Source organism: Martes martes, assembly GCF_963455335.1.
Source record: "Martes martes genome assembly, chromosome: 7".
Taxonomy (NCBI): domain Eukaryota; kingdom Metazoa; phylum Chordata; class Mammalia; order Carnivora; family Mustelidae; genus Martes; species Martes martes.
The window spans coordinates 67,490,586-67,513,748 of record NC_137894.1 but is presented as its reverse complement, the minus strand read 5'-3'; the positions used below and the strand labels follow the sequence as shown (position 1 = coordinate 67,513,748).

At 36.0% G+C, this 23,163-nt stretch overlaps 1 protein-coding gene across 1 annotated transcript in view; it reads right to left on the bottom strand.

The window, feature by feature from the left end:
• GALK2 (galactokinase 2) overlaps window positions 1-23,163 on the bottom strand; it is a 77,788-nt gene that overhangs the window by 40,129 nt on the left and 14,496 nt on the right. The window contains exons 4-5 of the mRNA XM_080809723.1: window positions 16,915-17,005; window positions 13,625-13,813 (exon numbers count right to left, since the gene is read on the bottom strand). Coding sequence (XP_080665849.1) covers window positions 13,625-13,813; window positions 16,915-17,005 — 280 coding nt within the window. The remainder of the gene's footprint in view (window positions 1-13,624; window positions 13,814-16,914; window positions 17,006-23,163) is intronic.

Below are 23,163 nucleotides of genomic sequence, written 5' to 3'. Positions count from 1 at the left end.
CTCCAATAGTACTTCTTAAGTATCTGGTAGAAATGCTGGGGTGGATCAGTTGGCTGGGTGTCTGACTCTTGGTTCCTGCTCAGTTCGTGATCTCGGGGTCTGATCTTAGGGTCTTGGCATCAAGCCCTGCCCTGCACTGGGCTCTGTGCTCAGTGGGAATCTGCTTCCTCTTTCCCTCTCCCTCTCCCCACTCTCGTACTCTCTCTCTCTTTCTCTTTTTCTAAAACAAATAAATAAATCTTGAAGATAAAATAAAGTATCTGGTATACTCAGTAACCAAGGAAAATTTAATTTGTAAAATACTCTTTGTCTTACTCATTCATTTTGGGCATACCTGGATAAATATCATTAAATTATTTTTATATGCTTATATTATTCAATTCCTACAGCCTTCACTAAAATATTCCATAAATATATTAGTTTTATTGCCTCACTTATAGCATTTTCACCTAGGATTTGACCCTAGCCTCTTGCTTTTATAATCATCAAAGGCCTTAAAATAATTGCATTTGAAAAAGTCACAATATACTTACCAAATGCACCCCAACTCTGAAAAAGTAATACTTATAAATTGCTCAATATGCTTTTAAGAGTGAGCTACTAAAAATTTAATAGGAAAAAAATGCTCAAAAGACAAAAATAAAAATTATGTCCATAAATACTAAATGTAGAAATTAAATTTGAGAAACAGGAAAACTTAATAAATGGAATTTTCTTATGAGTTTTTATTAGATTTTTTCAAAGATAGTAAATTAAACACAATCATTTCAAGGGGTGTGGGTATTTGCAAATTAGATCAACACACAGTTTTAATGGCAGGAAATATGCAGTACAGCTTTGAAATGCTTCACAATGATTTATGGTGTATCTGAATCTTTCCTTGGAGCCATGGAAAGCTGAATTTCACTCTCAGTTCTCGCCCTTACTTGTTTTGTTCCTTTCTTTATCTTTTCCTTTTTTTACTATTTCATTTATTTTAATTAAAACTTAAGAACAAACTACTCAAAGTAAAAATATATGCGGACAGTTCAGGACCTTGGTTACCACAGTATCTCCATCTAGTGGACATTGAGATCACAAAAGTTTATTTTATTCAGTAAATTCCTGATTGCCAGTTATTAAACAAAGTAATTATAAGAAACATAACTAAAAAAAAAGTAAGAAAGAAAAGCAACAGTCCTCCCCCACCCCTAGGGATGGAATTGTCAGTCAGCAATACAATCAGAGTCATATTACATTGTTACGATGTAACAGGTACCTAAACAGCAGTTTTCCAAAGTTTAAATATAGCTTTCCCAAGGTTGAATTTTAGTTCCAATAATGATTTTATTGTCACTAGGATCTAGAATTTTGAAAAATCCATTAGAAGATTTAGATATAGTATAAGCAAGAGTTTAATTATTATTAAGCAACTCCTCAAAAATTGATGATCTTAAGAATTGCTTTACCTCTTAGATCACATAATCTTAGTGCTAGAAGGGGCCTCAAAGATTTAGTGGTCTAAATTCACTTATTTTACTAGTGAAGAAACTGAGACCCAGAGACAGACTTCCCCTCAGCTATAAAGCTAGAGAGTAGCAGTACCAGAATTCAGACCCGGGCCTGTTTTTCAGTCCCATACTCTCAGAATAAAAATAAATGTATTCTCCAGGAAGATACTATTGTCTTTGGAACAAATCATTCATTTTATGTTTTTGTTTAACTCATCCAAATACAACACTAAAAACAGGGGGAAATGGCTATTATGCAGATGATGGTAGCAGTAATAACTCACTAATTTAATCAAACCCAACTAATTGTCTCCTTTATGCCAGGCAGTATAAAGTTGCTCATAAGAAAATGATACAATCATCTCTTTCCTCAGAGAGAGAGAAAAGTTTTTAAGGTTATTTACCATTTGCCAAACTGACTGCCCTTCTTTTATTCTCAACAGATTTATATGTCCTTTAAAATTAAAAAGAAATCTCCATTATCAGTTACCAGTGCCTTGCCTAAGCCCTAAAAGGGCTGACTGAACCCTGGACCCATCCACATAATGACTGTGCCCTCCAAACAGTTTTGTTCTGTTGGTGCTGCTGCTGCTGTTGTTGTTCTTGTTGAATGTTTTTAGACCTTTGGGGAAGTAGAAGTAACATTAATATGTTCTAAAAGTAAAACCTGCCATATCCCTTTGATAAAACATAAAGTACAAGTACACAATCCTGGCGCTAGGCTCTGAGAAGCTGGCAGTTGCTTCTTACTTTACAGAGTTAAGTGGCCTTGCAAAAGGATGAGGGGAAAGTTCTTTGCATTTCTCCAAGTGCTAAACAGATGTTAATTGCATTATTCATAATTCAAAAGTATATATCTTACTGCACAAATGCTACTTGGAAAATATTCCTGCTTACAATACAAATCAGTTACGATTTTAGTTCCTCTAAGTAAGCTTCTAAAGATACTATGTCAAACATGTAGTAAATTAGAGAGCCCTGGGGTCCATTTAATGGACTTGTGTCCAAGTACTTTACTTCAAAATGAAATGAAAGGGTGTACAGTATTTTCAACTCAAGAAAGATAAAAGTAAATGTATATACAATGACCCCATTCTATGTGTTTGCTTAAATATGACTAAAGTGACTTTTGCTTCAATATTATTAGTTTGGGGCACCTAGGTGGCTCAATTGGTTAAGCGTCTGCCAGGGTCCTAGGATCGAGTCCCACATAAGGCTCCCTGCTCAGTGGGGAGTCTGCTTGTCCCTCTCCCTCTACCCCTCCCCCTTGCTCATTCTCTCTCTCTTTCTAATAAATACATGAGATATTTTTTTAAAATCAAATACAAAATTATTAGTTTAAGGGCACCTGGTTGGCTCAGTCAGTGGAGCATACAACTGTTGTCTTAGGGTCATGAGTTCAAGCCCCACACGGAGCATAGAGCTTACTTAAAAAGCAAAATAAAACAAAACAAAAAACAGAATTATTAGTTTAAAAGAAGCCAAATAGAAAATTGGTTAGTAAAAAGGGTGAATGTTTGCAACATATAATATATGAATACTTAATATATAGAGTTCTTATGGAGTAATAGGAACTGAGTAGATATATAACAAAGTCCAAAACCTGTAAATGACCAATAAAAAACACGGAAAAGATGTTTAAGCAGTCTAATCATCAAAGATATGCCCAAGACAGAATCTATCAGATTGGAAATTATTTTAAAGATTGATAAAGTTGTTGGTAAGGCTGTGGGGAAATGGACACTCGTAATGTTGCTGCATATTAATTGACAAAATCTTTCTAGATGACAATTTGACAATGAATTTCAAAAGGCAAAATGTTCAGGAACAAGGCAAGAATGTCCATCACCACTGCTTTTCAACATCAATGTGGAAGTTCTAATTAGTGTAATAAAACAAGAGAAGGAGATAAAAGATATACAGGTTGGGAAAGAAGAAATAAAACTCTTTGTTTACAGATGACATAGTTATCTATGTAGAAAATCCAAAGGAATTAACAAAAAAACTCCTGGAACTAGCAAGCAATTATAACAAGGTTGTAACATACTATATTAATATACAAAGTCAATCACTTTCCTATATACCGGCAATAAACAAGTGGAATTTGAAATTTAAAATACAATAACATTTACATTAGCAACTGAAAAAATGTAATACATAAGTATAAATCACATGAAATATGTACAAGATTTACACAAGGAAAACTATAAAACTCAAATGAAATCAAAGAACTAAATGGAGAGATATCCTATGTTCATGGATAGGAAGACTCAATATTGTTAAGATGTTAATTTTTCCCAACTCGATCCACAGATTCAATGCAATCCCATCCAAAATCCCAGCAAGTTATTTTGTGGTTATCAATGGATTCTAAAGTTCATATGGAGAGGGAAAACATCCAGAATAGCAACACAATATGAAAGGAGAATAAAGTTGGAAGACTGACACTTTCCAACTTCAAGACTTCATATTAGGCTACAGTAATCAAAACAGTTTGGTATTCACAAAGGAACAGACAATTAGATCGATGTGACAAAACAGAGAGCCCAGATATAGATCCACACAAATATAGCCTGGTCTTTGACAAAGGAGCAAAAGCAAAGCAATGGAGCAAAGATAGTCTTTTCAAGAAATAGTACAAGAACAACTGGGCATTCGTATGCAAAAAAAAAAGAAAGAAAGAAAGAAAATGCATCTAAACACAGACCTTACATCTTTACAAAAATTAAACCAAAATGGATCACAGACCTAAATGTAAAACAAAACTATAAAACTCCTAGAAGATGACATAGGAGAAAACCTAGATGACCTAGGGTTTGGCAATGACTTCTGAGATAAGGCACAGTCCATAAAAGAAAGACTTAATAATCTGGATTTCATTAAAATTAAATATTTCTGCTCTGCAAAAGATAGTATCAAGAGAATAAAAAGAGAAGCCACTATCTGGAAGAAAATATTTGCAAAAGACATATTTGATAAAGGACTATCATCCAAAATATACAAAGAACTCTTAAAACTCAACAGTATGAAATAAGCAACCTGTTTAAAAAAACGAGCCAAAGATCTTAAGAGATACCTCACCAAAGAAGATATGCAAATGGTAAGTAAGCATATGAATGAAAAGATGCTCCATGGGGCACCTGTGTGGCTCATTTGGTTAAGTGACTGTCTTTGGCTCAGGTCATGATCCCAGAGTCAGGGAAACAAGTCCTACATCTGGCTCCCTGCTTGGCAGGAAGTCTGCTCCTCCCTCCGACCTTCCTCCTCTCATGCTCTCGCTCTCTCATTCTCTCTCTCTCAAATAAATAAATAAAATCTTAGAAAAAAAAGAAAAGAAAAGATGCTCCCCATCATATATCATTGGGAAAATGCAAATTAAAACAACAATGAGATATTAGTACACACCTATTAAAATGGCCAAAATCTGAACTCCAAATACTGGTGAGAATATGGAGCAACAGGAACTCTCATTCATTGCTAGTGGGAATGCAAAATGATACAGCCACTTTGAAAGACAGTTTGATAGTTTCTTTCAAAATTTAACATATTCTTTTCATACATTTCAGCAATCACACTCCTTGTAATTTACCCAAAGGAGTTGAAACTTATGCCCATTCAAAAACCTGCACACAGATGTCTATAGCCACTTTATTCTTAATTGGCAAAACTTGAAAGCAACCAAGATGTCCTTCAGCAGGTGAATGGATAAACTATGTAATATCTACACAATGAAATATTATCCAGTATTAAAAAGAAATGAGCTTGTATGTTCATCTTTTAGTTATTTTCTCTGCATACAGTGAATGTAGTAGGTAAGGACTATGCACACATGTGGCATACTTAATATCATGGGGACTGTCCCAATTGATTCTTTAAATACTAGATCACATTTAACTTATTCCTGGGTGCAAGTCAAAGTTTGGAGGCCTTGACACATAGTGACCTAATAATGATAAGGATATAAGGATTACAGCAGAAGTTCAAACACAACCAAGGCATATGCATGAATTTTCAGCAATAGTGGTTTCATTTGAAGACACTCGGAAACAGTGAACCATAGTTCTCCAATCTGTTGCTCCCTAGTTTGTCTTGTTTGCCTTAGTTTATGCTAAAGGTAAACATGTATTTAGCCTAGAAAAGGAAATGGAAAAAAAAAAAAACAGAGGTGACCTCAACAACCTCCGCAAAGCAAGCCTCCTAATCTGCAAATAGCTTGGTCACAACATCCAAGTGAATCCAAATTACTCAAAACCATTAAATAAATGTTGTCTCCAATCCTACTCCTAAAAAGGAATATAACGAGAGACAAGCACAATGCCACCTAACTGAAAGAAACTTAGTTGTTTTTTATTGATAAAACTATGTGAATTGTTTTATATTTATGTATTAACAATATTAACTTAAAATTTCAAACATTTTTAAACACATGCCACCCAGTGCTAACGTGGAGCCCTCCTGGTTTTTGTGCCAGTGAGCACATGGCTTTAGTCCACGTCCAACACTTAATTAAGAGATTGTTTTCAAAGATTGTATTCTGGATTTACCATCTTCTTAGAGGCCATGCTGCTGCAGTTCATTAGCAGTCCACATCTGGCTGGACTGTTTTAAACTACTATTTTCCTTAACCATTATATGGAGGAGGTTTTTGTTATTCTATGCAAAGTGAAACAACATCCTTCTATGGACTTCTAAACATAATGATTAGTGACAGTGCAAATTGTTTTCTGATTGTCCTATAACATATAGCAAACTGCTACTAAAACATTCTCATCAGAGCTTAAACTTTTGTGTAATTGTGAGATTCTTTTCATTTTCCTGTACATCTTGTCTTTACTTTTTAAGGACAAGATCTCATTCTGAAGGCCAAGAAATATTTAACTTAAATGTAACTATATGTAGAGAAAAATATACCCTTAAACTTTCTCAGAGAAACTCAGGAAATGAAAAGTTGGACACATTTGGCACAGAATATTGAGCATTTAATTTACTCTGCTTCTGAACCTCAAAGGTTCCTTGTAAAGTATGGATTTCAAACACCAAAACACTCCTCTGAAAGAAGATCAATCTGTGTCTATACGAGTAACTCGCCCCTGAAATTAAGTTATTCAAACCTATTGAGGGACTTAAGCAACTAGAAGAGTTGTATGTCATCACATAAAATTTTGAAAAGGAATGTCATGAGGTAGCATAGGAATTTCTAGGCCTTGGCTGACACATTTTTATCAATCTGGCTCAGAGAACTGTTACAATACACTTAAGGGTTCACTCTGCCTGAAATGCCCTGGGACCCCTCCCAGTACTTTGTGTCAAGACACAGCCTCTCCTTGATTTTTTAGAACTTACCACTCACTTGAAAACTTCCCCATTTAGGAGAGCCTGGGTGGCTTAGTGGGTTAATCCTCCACCTTCAGCTCAGGTCATGATCTTAGCATCCTCAGATGAGCCCCGCATCGGCTCTCTGCTCAGCAGGCAGCCTGCTTCCCCCCTCTCTCTGCCTGCCTCTCCGCTTATTTCTGATCTCTGTCAAATAAATAAAATCTTAAAAAAAAAAAAAAAAACCTTTCCCATTTAACAACACCAAGTAGCCATTCTTATAACCCTGTTCTCCATTTACACATAAAATACTTCAGATCTTGTATGAGCTAGATGCTCAATTAATACGTCTTGTGAGGTACCCCACTATGTGTGTTTAAGTTCCATAAAGGCATTGACCATTCCCATTCCTTTTCTTTTCTTTTCTTTTTGTTTGTTTTTTAGATTATTTTCTCCCTGGTCGTATAGGGTACAACATACTACTTCCAACTGCAAGAAACTCAAAGCAATGTGAATCACATCTGGACACCTCAGCTCACAGCCCTCCAAAGGCTTTCTATCATACTTGGAATGAAATCCAAAGAAGACTCTATACAATGTGGCAATGTGGCCTCTGATCACCTCTCTTTAGCTCACCTCAAACCACCCTGTCCTGTCCCCACCCCTCAACACTGCCTCCACTGTTCCTCAGCTATGAGGAACATGCTTTAGCCTTAGGGCTTTTGGATGAGCTGTTCCTTCTACTTCCCTTTTGTGCTCACTCCTTAGTCTCTGTTAAAATGGCTCCTCCTTAAAGAGACTTCTGACTCCTCCAAAATAGCAACTTCCCCTCACTACAGCCTATTTTTCTTCATAGCCCTGGCTGATATTCTACATTTATTTAGATAGTTGTTCATTATCTCCTACTATCACCACAGACACTAGCACTTAAGTCCCATGAAAGCAGGGGCTTCACCGATTTTATTCACAGCTGTATCCCTAGTGCCTAGACCAAGGCCTGGCACCTGGTAGGCATTCAATAAATGTCACTGAATGCTAATTCAAGACTTAGGATAGGAAGTTTATACTGTGGCTGAAAAGCCTATCTTCTCTGGGAAGCACTCCCTCATAAATCCAGTGTTAGTTATGTTATTCCAGGCTTCCCAATAACAAATAGGATTCTTGATGCCTAACCATGAGCTTCTCCAGTTTCCTCAGTGGACAGCAACCCTCAAGGAAAAGTTTTATGCCCAATTCATATTCCAAGTTACTCAGACATAACATGAATTGTATTTTTGACAAATGCCAAAAGATAACTGCATGCAGAAATGCCCCCCGAGCCCACAGCTCTCTGTTGATCATTTCAGCCTTCATCAACTACGATCGTAGGGGGTTTCTCCTCCTCAGATTTTAACATGAGGATGGAATTCAGCCCTATATTGTCACCCTACTTTCTACGGTACTGGGTGCCTCTAATTCCTAAGCCTTTCCAGACACCTGTGAATCAATTTGCCTTCCATCCGCACTTCCTTCCACAGGAACTTGGCTCTGACCTTTCTTCATTCTCCTTTCTTCATTCTTCATTCCTCCTGAGGAGGAACAAGTCTTCTTCCACTGACTTTTCATCTTTATATCTTGTGGTTTAGGGTTATTTATGTCTCTTTGATTTATCAAAGATGAAACCTGTGCCTCCATTTTCTTGCTTTCCCTATTGTTTGGGATGATTTTTTTGAAAAAGCAAAATAAATGAGGGCTGGAGAAAGAAAAAGTAGATATGTTCTTTGTTCTGGCTTCTTGAAACCAGAAGTCTCTAGGCTTTTCTATGTCATAGGTCTTTTTATTACACCATATTCTCTTCTCCAGTTTCCTTCTCATTCATAATTTCGGTCTTCCAGAATTTCTGGGTGATTAGCCATCTTGTTTTAGCGGTTTCAGCCATAAAACATTTCATTTATTAATGAGTTAACAAGTTCCAAATCTACTTATCATATCTCATTTACAGTAATTATTATCTGCAATTTAACAGGGACTACTGGATATACATATGAATTGGAAGGGGATTATTCATCAATTGGGAGAGATTAGTCACGTCTCCTGTGGGACTTACCTTTCTTATCAGATAGGTTGGTTATTCTCCATTTGCCTTTCTGGTCCTCCATTCTTACACTTCTCTGTACCCCAGAAGATGGACCTCTATGGACAACTTCCCTCGTCCATTCCCACTCACTGCTATTCCTACCCACTTCACTCTTTCCCACCTCATTGCATTTCTGGCAACATTACTCTACAGTCATAGCTCCTAAAGTATGATAGCTTCTGGTTTCACAAGGGAACTCTTCCTAGTTGGTTCCCCTGAACCTACCCACATCTATGTAAATAGTCTCCTTATTAAACTGTCTTCAGTTATACCCTGTGTGCCATTTCTTTCTTATTAGACGCTGACTGATACATCAGTTTAAAAAAAATTTTGAACTAGCTCATCTCTAAAGTCCATTGAGTTCTTACATTCTATGTCAACAATGAGCACTTAAGTATAAAGACTGAAGAAATCAGGCTTCCTTTCAATTAAGATCCTATCTCACTACAGCAGGGCGCCTGGGTGGCTCAGTGAGTTAAGCCTCTGCCTTCGGCTCAGGTCATGATCTTGGGGTCCTGGGATCAAGTCCCACATCGGGCTCTCTGCTGGGCAGGGAGGCTGCTTCCTCCTCTCTCTCTCTCTCTCTGCCTGCCTCTCTGCCTACTTGTGATCTCTCTGTCAAATAAATAAATAAAATCTTAAAAAAAAAAAAAAAAAGATTCTATCTCACTACACCAAAGAAACTCTCCTAAATAATGATACTAAGCCCTTATGAAATATTAAGTATTGTCATTGCAACTTAGACAAGCGGGGAAAGCTAGGATATACATATTGTTCCCTTTAGGCAATAAAGTCAGTTCTGATAAAAGTATATTTGCTATTTTTTTATTCATTTTTTTAATCAAGGTATAACTAACATATTAGTTTCATGTATACAACATAATGATTTGATATATGTATATATTGTGAAATGACCATCACAATAAGTCTAATTAGCATCCATCACCATACATAGTTAAAGAATTTTATTTTCATGTGATGAGAACCTTTAAGATTTACTCTCTTAGCAACTTTTAAATATGCAATGCAGTATTGTTAACTATAGTTACCATTCTGTACATTACATCCCATGATTTATTTTATAACTGGGAGTTTGTACCTTTTGACTCCCTCTACCCATTTTGCCCATCCCCCAACAACCACCTCTGGCAACAACTAATTCGCTCTCTGTATCTATTAGCTCCAGTTTAAAAAAAAAAAAAAAAAAATTTGAGGAGTGCCTGTGTGGCTCAGCTGGTTAAGCATCCAACTCTTGATTTCAGTTCAGGTCATGATCTCAGGGTTATGAGATCTAACCTCACATTGGGCTCCACATTAGGTGTGGAGTCTGCTTGAGATTTGCTCTCTCCCTCTGCCCCTCCCCCCACCTCTCTCTCCCTATCTAAGAGAAAACAATAAAATAAAACATTAAAAAAAATTTTTAGATTGCACAAGTGAAATCATACATATTTGTCTTTTTCTGTATGACTTATTTCACTTAGCACAATGCTCTTAAGTTCCCTCCATGTTGTTGCAATTGGCAAGATTTCATTCTTTTTTATGGTTAACTAAAATGTCATTGTACATATATATATACCATATTTTCTTTATCCATTCATCCATCAACAGATACTTAGGTTGTGTCTGTACCTTTACTATTGCAATTTTAATGCTTCAGTGTACATAGGGGTGCATACATATTGTTTCAAGTTAATGTTTTCAATTTCTTCAAATAAATACCCAAAAATGCAATTGCTGGAGCATATGGTCTATTTTTAATTTTTTGAGGAATATCCATACTGTTTTCCATAATGGCTGCACCAATTTACATTCCCACCAACAGTGTACAAGCATTCCCTTTCTCCGCATCTTCACCAACAACTTGTTATTTTTTTATATTTTTGATACTAGCCATTTTGACAGGTGTGAGGTGATATCTCATTGTGGTTTAGATTTGCATTTCCCTGATAGTAAGTGATGCTGAACATCTTTTCATGTGTCTGTTGGCCATCTATATGTCTTCTCTGGAAAAATGTTGATTCAGATACTCTGCCCATTTTTAATCATATTGTTTGTTTTTATGCTATTGAGTTGTATGAGTTTGTTATATATTTTGTCATTAGTTAATTGACCATATATGCATGGGTTTATTTCTGGGCTCTTAATTCTGTTCCATTGATCCATGTGTCTCTTTTTATGTCAATACATTTGTTATTTTTTTACTTTGAAAACACAGAGGCAGCCAAAATTAATTCCTAAGTTTCAAGTGTTTTTTCTTCATCATTTTTTCTTCTTTTCCCTTAGATATTTATACCATTAAAAGCCAAAAAAAAAGTGAAAAAAAAAGTTTCACCAATCCTCTTATTAATAAATTAATTTCTTGACCTTACCCCCATGACAGACATCATTTTATCTCTTTCACCAGGCATAGCCAGATTTTTTGTATCCACTGAACTTTTCCACTTTCTCACTTCTCATAGACACTTTAACATATTCCTATTTTAAATTGTTCTTGCCAAGGTTTTCTTCAACTTCTCTGATGCCAAATCTAATGAAGGTTAGTCCTTGTCTCACTTGACATCCCAGTAGCATTTGACACCACTGTTTTCATGAAATAGTCTCTCTTTTGTCTTTGCTGTTGCCTTACCTTTTTTATTTTCCTTCTATCTATCTGATTATTTCTCAGTCTCTTCAGTGGACATCTCTTCTTAAGCCCATCCTTCGAATGTTCATGCTTGTCAGAACCTTGTCCTAGTCTTCCTTGTCCTTCTACCTACATTCTTCCACTGGTTGTTCTCCCCCACTCCTATAGCTTCAAAACCCAGTTATATACAAATAACTCTCAAATGGGCCATCTCGAGTTCAGATCCTCCTCATCTTCAAGGATATTGTTTGTGACTAAATACTATATAACTCTATCAGCATGCCCACAGAGATCCCTCCCTAACAATATTTCAGTTTCATCTATATTCCTTATTCCAACAAATCACACCAAGCCAGAGACCGGGGTAAAATCCTTGACTCTTCTCTGTGCCTCATCCCCATACCCAATCAATGAGCAAGTCTTATTGATTCTGTCTGAGATGTACTTTAAGTCTATGATCCAGGTCTCTCCATTCTCACTGCCATTTCCCTAGACCAAATCATTTCCCTACTACCAATATTGTTACTACCCTCATATCTAGATTTTATAATAGAGCCAGAGTGATCTTTCTAAAATATAGGCATGATAATGTTACCCTCTTTCTAAAAGCCTGAAATGGTTTTACACTGCTATCAAGATAAAGCCCAAATTCCTCAACATGGCTCACAAGACCCAACATCTGGTCTCCTACTCTGTTATCCAAATTACTCCAGCCAAATTAAGCCCTTTTTAGTTCTTCCAACAATCTATGATCACTCTTACTCTAGATATTCCCACGTAAGTTTCCCTCCACCTGATACATGCCTATTGATGTTACCAGTGTTTTCATGCTATCAGTATTTCTTGACAAACATCTAAAAATCCTTGTGTCTCAGTTTAGATATTCCATACTCTCTAAATCTGCATGTATCCACTCATCACAACCTATTATAGTTGTCTGTCACTTGTCTCTGTTCCCATTTCAGATCATAAGCACTATGAGGGTTAAAACTGGACCTATCATAGCTCCAATGCTTTGAACATTACCTGGTACAAAGTAGCCACTAAATAAACAATGGTTGAATGATGACCAAATGAATAAATAAATAAATAAATAAATCATCAGATTAAACATAGTACCACTGGAAACGCATTTCACATATGGATTTCTTTCCCTTGCTTTCTTTCCTCTCAATAAACAAAAAACAAGTGATTTGCTCTTCCCACCAAATAAGCCATGGCTCACAAAGGGCTAACTAATGTATACTTATACAAGACAGCCAAGAGACAGACAAGAGAACTCTATCTGAGCCTTTGCTTTCTCCTTTATTTTCTCTTTCCTCTTGTATATAAAATTTTCAAAATGAAAATTTAAACAGGCTGAAGACAGACCAAGCATGTGGCGGACTTTCTCTTGATCTGCCTGATGCCCTTCCCAAACCACCTATAAATGTGGTAGTATATGTGTATGGGATAAAAAAGAACCTATGATAACATTTTGTTTGAACCAGAACTCCAAAGCATTAATTAAAGCTGAGCACACCTGCTCTGAACTGCAAAGTCAGAGATTTATGTGAACTTGTAAAGTTGAGGCTTTCTGACCTTTCGTAGGATTTATGTTTCCTTTAAATAAGCATTTCCTCTTTGTAATGCAATATTTTTTTTAAAGTTTATTTCAGTGACTAACCTGCTGGTATAAACAGATATGCTGTTCAGTTCCTTTATTGCCTGGTCTTTACCCTTTTTACCCAGTGCCTGTCAAATATTTAATTTAAGGTTTTGGTTGAAAATAAGCAGGTCCAACAATGAGGCCTACAATTTCTTGGTCTAAACTGAACTTGTTAGTGAGGTGATCCAAAAAGATATCCATGCACTCAAACTCCACAATTAATGTAAGAGCACAAGAGCATTTTAATTCAGATATTCACAGATCTGCTCCCTATTTGCAAAGTATCAGATACTTTATAGTGGTTTATCACAAGCAGGACTTATGAATTTTTAGGTTATAGTACATTCCCATGTGTAGAGTCCTTTCAGGTAAGATAAAGTTTGTAATCAAAGAAAGATCTTATAATTTGGAGATTCAGATATTAATGGCTTTACAAAGAGAGAGTTCTGTGAGGCTAACATATTTAAGTTGGTTACCTTAGATAGGTTCATTCCCAGCACTGTGAGTGTCACCAAGCCAGCACAACAGACTAAAGCACTGGAGCTGGAAAGTCCAGAACTTGGTGGGATGTTTCCATCCACTAAGCAATTCATTCCAGTCAGGTTGCTAAGACCAAAGTGTTCCTAAGAATAGAAGGAAAAAACAGTGCTATAACTTTGGTGTTAGATTCAAGGAGTAGCAAACATTCTTTCATTCTCCAGAGAGCAAACATTTATCAATGGACTTATTATGCTATTTATAGAAACTACTTGTGCAATTCAATTTTGAGTCTATACATGATATTACATTTAATGGTTCTTGGCTATAGGGTTTGGTAATCTGTAGATTATTTTTTACTTTGTTCAACAAAAAGCTATTGATCCATTTCCTAAAATTGCCTTGAGTCATCTTTTTCTTGAACATTAACTGACTTAAACAAATGTAAAAATTAATTAAACAATTATAATTCCATTTCTCAAGTAGCAAGATAAATACACAATGTTAGTGAGGCAGATTAAAGCTCCATGTAACACAGCCCAACACAATATGACTGTGAAAGTCTAATATGAAGCAGCAGCTTGTTTCTATTGAGTATTTCTTCAGAAGTTTCTCTGAAGAAAAAGTGTTCTCAAGTTCAGTTCCATTTTACTAATGGAAAAACCTACATACCAAAAGATTAAAAATTTTTTCCAACATTGCATATAGGGAGCTGGGGGTAGGACCCAGGTCTCTGATTTCTGGTTGAGAACTTCTCCACTGCAGTCAGTAACACGGGCCAGCATACTGTCACTATGATTTAATGTAAGTGAGCTATATGAGGAAATCCAGATTTTTACTAGAGTTTATAGATACAGTTAAGCCATATGGTAGCTTTCAAGACAGCCAAATTAGAATTCAGAGAATACAGACTCTAAATGAAGTAGAGAAACTCTTATTTCTACAATTAGGAAAGAAAGAAATAATGAGAAATAATGAGACTCTGATCTAAAGATGGAAATCTCTAGGATACTTAGATGAATATCTAGGATGACACTTAAGATGATATTATATCATAACCTTTGTGGTTTAGGATTAAAAATAAATTCAAGGCCACCCCATTTTCAAGAAAAAATACCACATGTTTGCAAATTACTCAAAAAGCTCAAGACCAAAGTACAAAATACTATTATATTACATAATTATGCATTTCATCATACATATTATTCTAGGGAGAAATTTCAATAAACTAGTTAGAATAACCAAAGTAACAACAAAACTCTGCAAATTAAAGGCTGGTTTTTTTCCCTTAATTTCTTGTCCTTTTTTCCTATGTTGGCAAAACTCACACACCACAAAAAAAGAGATTCTGTTGGATGTACTTCTCTTCTTGATTTCAAGTCATCTAAAAATTTCCTTTCCAGAAATACAAACAAATTATAAACTGAAACACTGCTGCTGCCAATGCCCTTTCATACAGAACATCAGACAGCTTGTTTTAAGAAAAAAAAAAAAATCCTTGGAGAATGCTATATATTTAACCATAAACTGATCCTCCGTGTATCTTGAATGTGAATCATACTTACAAACTTATCACGCAATGTTTAAATTAAAATGTACAACAGATTCAAAAACGTAAATGGATTTTGCCAAATTCTGTAATAGCTCTATCCCAAAGGATAACATGTTCAATTTAATATAAACAAATTATCCTCTGAAATTTTCTAGTATTTGAATTTGAAGTTTTCTAAACAGGCTAACTTTTAAATTAATTCTCTGCCAAAAATTTGCTGTACAAACCTACTTTAGCACATTAAGTTGTCAAACCAAAAAAGAAGGCTTTAAGGCCTCAAATTTTCAAAAACAACAGAAAGCAACAAGCAGTATTTAGGTCACTTACCCACATGCTATAAAAAGCATGTTGCTATAAGGAAGATCAAATTGCATTTGTCAGGCAAATCCTTCCAAATACTGTAATTCCCACTAATGCATTTGATAAGCCAGATAACTTTGAAGATTTAAAAGCTGCCAATACCTGTTCCCATAAGTTATTACCATGTGTCTCAATAAAGAAGAAAGACAAATAAAAAAAGAGGAAGGAAGGAAGGAAAGAAAAGAAAGATAAAGAAAGAAAGAAGAATGAAGGAAAGGAAGAGAGGGAGGAGGGAGGGAGGGAGGAAGAAGGAAGGGAGAGAAGAAATGAATGCAGGAACTCTAAGACCAGAACCACCAAAATCTGAGTATAGGACTACACATCAGAAATAAATCTGATGCCTTCCTGGAATGAAATATGCCACTGAGTCCTAGGCTACTTGTGACAAAGCTTCAGATTAGGACCACCAGACAGCAAGGAACACAAGCTCTCTAAAACATGGATTTTAACAAATCTAATTGACTTACACTTTTTTATTTTGGAGAAAAAGTAGAAATATTTCATTTTCTTATTCTTGCCCATGACATTAGAGATGTTCCTGATAATTATTCAATGTTTCTAAGGAAAATACTTATTCTAATAAACTTTACTACCTCTTTTTTTTACCCTATCTGAAGTGGTAGTAACAATACTAGTTGTTTATTTATTGAATGCCTACTGTGTGTCAAGCACTGTGTAATCCTTGTAACAACTCTTTGCTGGATAGCAAGGACATCATTATACAGATAACAAACCTGACACTTAAAGAGGCTGAATTAATACAGCTGAGCAGAGCTCAGATTCAAACCTAGGGCTGTATGACTAAATCCTACTACAGTATATACCTACATATTTTTTTTTTAAGATCTTATTTTTTATTTGACAGAGAGAGAGATCACAAGTAGGCAGAGTGGCAGGCAGAGAGAGAGAGAGAGAGGAGGAAGCAGGCTCCCTGCTGAGCAGAGAGCCCGATGCAGGGCTCGATTCCAGGACCCTGGGATCATGACCTGAGCCGAAGGCAGAGGCTTTAACCCACTGAGCCACCCAGGCGCCTATACCTACATATTTTTAGAACAAATATATTACTAGATTGCATCCTTCAAAAGAAAATTTGAACAAAGATTTTTTTAAAAAGAGGATTTTCATCAAATGTAACTAATTTATGAACAGACATTACTGCTCCCTGTGAACCCCAGTGAACAATCATACCTACCTCATCCTCTAAAATAAAATAATAGAAACATACATTAGCTTTGAAAGATGACAAAAAATACATAGTAAATTTTTAAAAATCTTGATATATAATATACACACTTTAAGTTCAACAGCTAGTAGTTGCCTGATAAACCAATTTACCTGAATTCCTTTAAATCCACATAGGAAATAGTTGTGCCACAGAGGCTTGGTTTTGTCAATCTGAATATTATTAGAACTAGTACTGAAGTCCCTGCAAAAACAAAAGACACCATTAAGGCTAGAGGCTGCAAAATCCATGGCTGACTGCTGCCATCTTGTGCCACAAGAGTGATACTGAAATTTCATTCTCCATTTACTTTCATCTATGTACTTCACAGTCTACCCCAAAACAACAAACATCCCCACATGCTAAAAGGTAAGGGAAGCTGCAGTGACCTTAACAATTAAACTACTTCTTACTGACCCTTTTTATTTCCTGAAACATAGAGGAACCAATATATTTCAACATAATCTACACCACCTTTTATTTCATGATGGTCCTTGTTAAGCTGATAGAAACCACATAAATGCTTATCCATGGGGTTTGCTGTTTGGCATATCTCTAACTTTAACAGAACTCAAACACTTCTCTCTCCACACTCTTTGCCACCTATCCAATTTTACCATCTTCACAGTTTAAGAAGAAGATGGGGGAAAAAAACAAATAATGATTCTAATGGATCATAACTTGTTAAATAAGATTCCATGAATCTATACTGATATAAATTAACAAACGAAAAACTATCTAAATGAAGGAGAAGGAAAACCTCTTCCTTAGAGTAAAATGTCAAAGAATAGATGAAGTAGAAATGGTGGAAATCAAAAAATCACTATGTGGCAAACTCCATGATAATTGTTTCAGGAAAGAATCATCAATGCATGCTAAAGTTAGGGAGAAAAAGTTTGATAAGAAACAAAACATTTACATAGACTCAAAGTATTTGCCCCATCAGATACTTACTGTAAAGGGAAAAAAATAGTAATTTTATGGCAAAGAAATCTGGCAGACACTACCTCAACAAAATGATCAAAATTAACACCATCAATAAAGGGATGTCATATGTCTCCTTGATATCATGAACTGAGAACATATCAGTTGATGTGTGGGAATTCTTTGTATTATTTTTGAGTTCTTTGTAAGTCAAAAATTATCTCAAAATGAAAAATGGATAAAAAGATTTCTAAATCAGCCAAAGGACAAAAAAACATGAAATGGAGGAAGACGGGGTCAAATAAAAATTAAGGAAATAAGCAACATTCCCCATATTGACTGAATACTCTTCACATAGTTTACCAAATACCTACTATATGCCAGTCACTGTAGTAGGCGCCCTCCACGCATTATCTTAACTCAGTAACATAGACACACCCTGTCCTAAGAAAAATATTTAAGTATGCAAGGCATTCACAGGAATATAAAGGAAAACGGCACAGGGCTTATCTTTTCATAAACTAGCTGAGACAACATGAACACAAATTATGATCACACACTACTGTCACATGATGGTGTATAATATGGAATGGGATGTGAGACCAAAAGGGCATCATGTCTATGATCAGCATATTAGAGTGAAGAGGGGAGGCCTTCCTGGCGGCTTACAGAGGTTTAGTGACTCTCCAAGGAAACACACAGTATGACTCCAGCTCACAAGCATTTTAGTGTCACCTACAGAAGTTAAAATATATTGCTCACAGTCAACAAGAGGCCACAGAATTTGGAAAGTGGATAAAACTATGTTAGCAACACTGATCAGGTTCTATTCCTAGTTAAGCAAAGATCTTGAAAGTCACCACAAAGAAAAGAAAACCAGGAAGCAGTCAGGGGTAGAAGAAGAAATTTGTACAGATGCACAAAGCTACATGAGAAATACAAACGACAAAGCTGAAAAGTGTCAGTTCTACAGAATTAGAAATATAGCCTAAATACATCATTTTAAAAAAAACCTTGTGTTTTTTTTTTTTTAAAGGATTTTATTTCTTTATTTGACAGACAGAGATCACAAGTAGGCAGAGAGGCAGGCAGAGAGAGAGAAGGGGAGGCAGGCTCCCCGCTGAGCAGAGAGCTGGTTGCAGGGCTGGATCCAGGGACCCTAGGATCATGACCTGGGCCGAAGGCAGACGCTTTAACCCACTGAGCCACCCAGGTGCCCCAGAAATCTTTCTTTTGATTAGTTAGTTCATGCCTGTTTTTTTCTAGCATCCCTGTCTTGCCTCTCTGCCCTACCATTTTCTAAGATTTACACATTTTCCAATAAACCCAACAACCCCAATAAAAATCCCAGTGTACTCTTTCATGTTAGTTGAATAGCTGATTCTAAAATGAATAAGGAAATGCAAAAGATCTAGAACAGTGAAAATAAATTTGAAAAAGACAAACAATGTTAGAGGGTTTACACAACCTAATTCCAGGACTTCTTATAAAGCTACGGTTTTTAATTAGAAAATCACATTCACCAATGCATTAAAAGGATGTCCACGGGGCGCCTGGGTGGCTCAGTGGGTTAAAGCCTCTGCCTTCAGCTCAGGTCATGATCCCAGGGTCCTGGGATCGAGCCCCGCATCGGGCTCTCTGCTCAGCAGCGAGCCTGCTTCCCTTCCTCTCTCTCTCTCTGCCTGCCTCTCTGCCTACTTGTGATCTCTGTCTCTCAAATAAATAGTAAATAAAAAATCTTTAAAAAAAAAAAATAAATAAAAATAAAAGGATGTCCACAATAGCCAAACTAAGGAAAGAGCCGAGATGTCCATCAACAGATGGATGGATAAAGATGTGTTCTTTATACACATATATACAGACATACACACGCACACACACACACACACAATGGAATACTACTCAGCCATCAGAAAGGATGAATACTTACCATTTACATCAGTGTGGATGGAACTGGAGAGTATTATACTGAGCAGAGTAAGTCAGTCAGAGAAAGACAATTATCATATGGTTTCACTCATATGTGGAATATAAAAAACACTGCAGAGGATCATAGGGGAAGGGAGGGAAATCAGAATGGAAAGAAATCAGAGAGGGAAACAAACCACAAGAGACTCTTAACTATAGGAAACAAACTGAGGATTGCTGGAGGGGAGGTAGGGGGATATATGGTAATTGGATGATGGGCATTAAGGAGGGCATGTGATGTGATGAGCACTGGGTGTTATATGCAACTGATGAATAACTGAATTCTACATCTGAAACTAATGATGTACTATAGGTTGGCTAACTGAATTTAAATTTTAAAAAAAGGATCAATCGCTTCTCAGCCTTTTGGCTAAGATCAAGTGTAAAAAAGGATCATTCACCACAATCAAATAGGATTTATCCTGGGGATGCAGGATGTTCAGTATTTGCATGTCAATGTCATATACCACATCAACAAGTTGAAGGATAAAAATCATATGATCAACTCAATAGACACAGAAAAAGTATTTGACAAAATTCAACATCTGTTCCTGATAACAACTCTCAATCAAGTGGGTTTGAGAGAATATACCTCAACATCATAAAGGCTATAAATGAAAAACCCACAGCTAACACCATACTCAATGGTGAAAAACTGAGAGCTGTTTAAGATCAGGAACAAGACAAGGATGTCCACTGTCCCAACTTTTGTTCAACATACTGTTGGAAGTCCTAGACAAAGCAATCAGACAAGAAAGAGAAGTAAGAGGTATCCATGTTGGTAAGAAAGAAGTTAAACTGTCTCTATTTGCAGATGACTACATATATATATATATAGTATATATGATGCTATATAGTATATATAGATGCTATATAGTATATATAGATGCATATATAGTATATATGATGCTATATACAGAAAACCCTAAAGACTCCATCAAAAAACTATTAGAAGTAATAGATGAATTCAGTACAGTTGCAGGATACAAAGTTAATACCCAGAAATTGTTAACACTTCTATACACTAATAACAAAGTAGCAGAAAGAAAATAATTCCATTTATAATTGCACTGAAAAGAATAAAATCCCTAGGAATAAACTTAACCAGGGAGGTGAAAGACCTGTACTCTGAACTATAAACCATTGATGAAAGAAACTGAAGACAATACAAACATATGGAAAAATATCCTATGCTCATGCATTGGAGGAATTAATACTGATAAATGTCCACACTATCCAAAGGAATCTACAAACTCAATGCAAACCCTATCAAAACACCAAAAGCATTTTTCACAGAACTAGAACAAATAATCCTAAAATTTTTATGGAACCAAAAAAGACCCCAAATACCCAAAGCAATCTTGAGAAAGAAAAACAAAGCTGAAGGTATCACAATTCCAGATTTCAAGATATATTACAAATCTGCAATAATCAAAACAGTATGGTACTAGCCACAAAAACAGACACACAGATCAATGGAATGGAGTAGAGATCCCAGAATTAAACCCTCACATATTTTGTCATTTAATCTATGACAAGGGAGGCAATAATATACCATGGGGAAAACACAGTGTCTCAATGAATGGTGCTGGGAAAATTGGATAACTAAATGCAAAAGAATGAAACTGGACCACTTCTAACACCATGCACAAAAATAAACTGAAAATGGATTAAAAACCTAAATGTGGATCTGAAACCATAAAATCCATAAGAGAAGAGAGGCAGTAATTTTTCTGACATCAGCAGTAGCAACATTTTTCTAGATAGGTCTCCTTAGGCAAGGGAAATGAAAACAAAAATAAACTATTGGGACTACATAAAAATAAAAAGCTTTTGGATAGCAAAGGAAACCACCAACAAAACAAAAAGGCAACCCACTGAATGGGGGAAGATATTTGCAAATGATATATCTGATAAAGGGTTAATATTCAAAATATATAAAGAAAATATATGACTCAATACCAAAAAAACCCAAACAATGCAATTAAAAAATGGGGAGATGGTCCAAATAGACATACAGATGGCCAAAAGACACATGAAAAGATGATTGACATCACTAATCATCAGGGAAATGCAAATCAAAACCACAATGATATATCACCTCATACCTGTAAGAATGGCTAGAATCAAAAGGTGGGGATGTGGGAAAAAAGGAAACTTCATGCATTGCTGGTGGGAAAATAAATTGGTACAGCCACTGGGGAAAACAGTATGGAAGTTCCTCAAAAAATTAAACACAGAAACTTCATACAATGCAGTAATTCCACTAATAGGTGTTTACTCAAAGAAAATGAAAACACTAATTAAAAAGATATATGTACTCCTATACTTATTGCAGCACTGTTTACAATAGTCAAGATATGGAAGTGACCTAAGTGTCCAAAGATAGATTAATAGATAAGGAAAGTATAGTAAATATACAATAGAATATGACTCAGCCATAAAACGGACGAGATCTTGCCATTTGTCACAACATGGATGGACATAGAAAGTATTATGATAAGTGAAATAAGTCAGATGGAGAAAGACAAATACCATATGATTTCACTTATATGTGGGATCTAAAAAACAGAACAAATGAATAAACAAACAAACAAAAAGCAGAATCAGATATAAATACAGAGAATAAACTGATGGTTGCCAAAAGGAAGGGAGTGGGGGGATGGGCAAAATGGGTGAAGGAGAGTGGGAGATACAAGTTTCCAGTTATGGAATGAATAAGTCACTGGAATAAAAGGCACAGCATAGGGTATATAGTCAATGATATTGTAACAGCCTTGTATGGTGACAGATGGTAGCCACACTTGTGAGCATAACATAAGGTATAGGGAAGCTGAATCACTATGTTGTACACCTAAAACTAATGTGACATTGTATATCAACTATACTCAAATAAAAAGAGTACAAATTTTTTAAAAAGCTATGGTTTCCAGATAGTGTGATATTGCCATAAAGATAAATACATGGGGTGCCTGGGTGGTTCAGTTGATCAAGTGTCTCACTCTTGATTTCAGTTCAGGTCATGATCTCAAAGTCATGACATGGAGCCCTGAGTGGAGCTCCATGCTCAGTGTTAAGTCTGCTTGAGAGATTCTCCCTTTCCCACTCCCGCTGCCCCTCCCGCTGCTCATGCATGTGCTCTCACTCTCTAATAAAGAAATAAATCTTATTTTAAAAGATAGACAAATAGGGACGCCTGGGTGGCTCAGTTGGTTAAGCAGCTGCCTTCGGCTCAGGTCATGATCCCAGCGTCCTGGGATCGAGTCCCACATCGGGCTCCTTGCTCCGCGGGGAGCCTGCTTCTCCCTCTGCCTCTGCCTACCACTCTGTCTGCCTGTGCTCGCTCGCTCTCTAACAAAAAAAAAAAAAAAAAAAAAAAAGATAGACAAATAAAACACTCAATAAACAGAATAGAGTCCAGAAATAGACCCATATATTTATTGTTACCTGCTTTTCAACAAAGTTTGTCA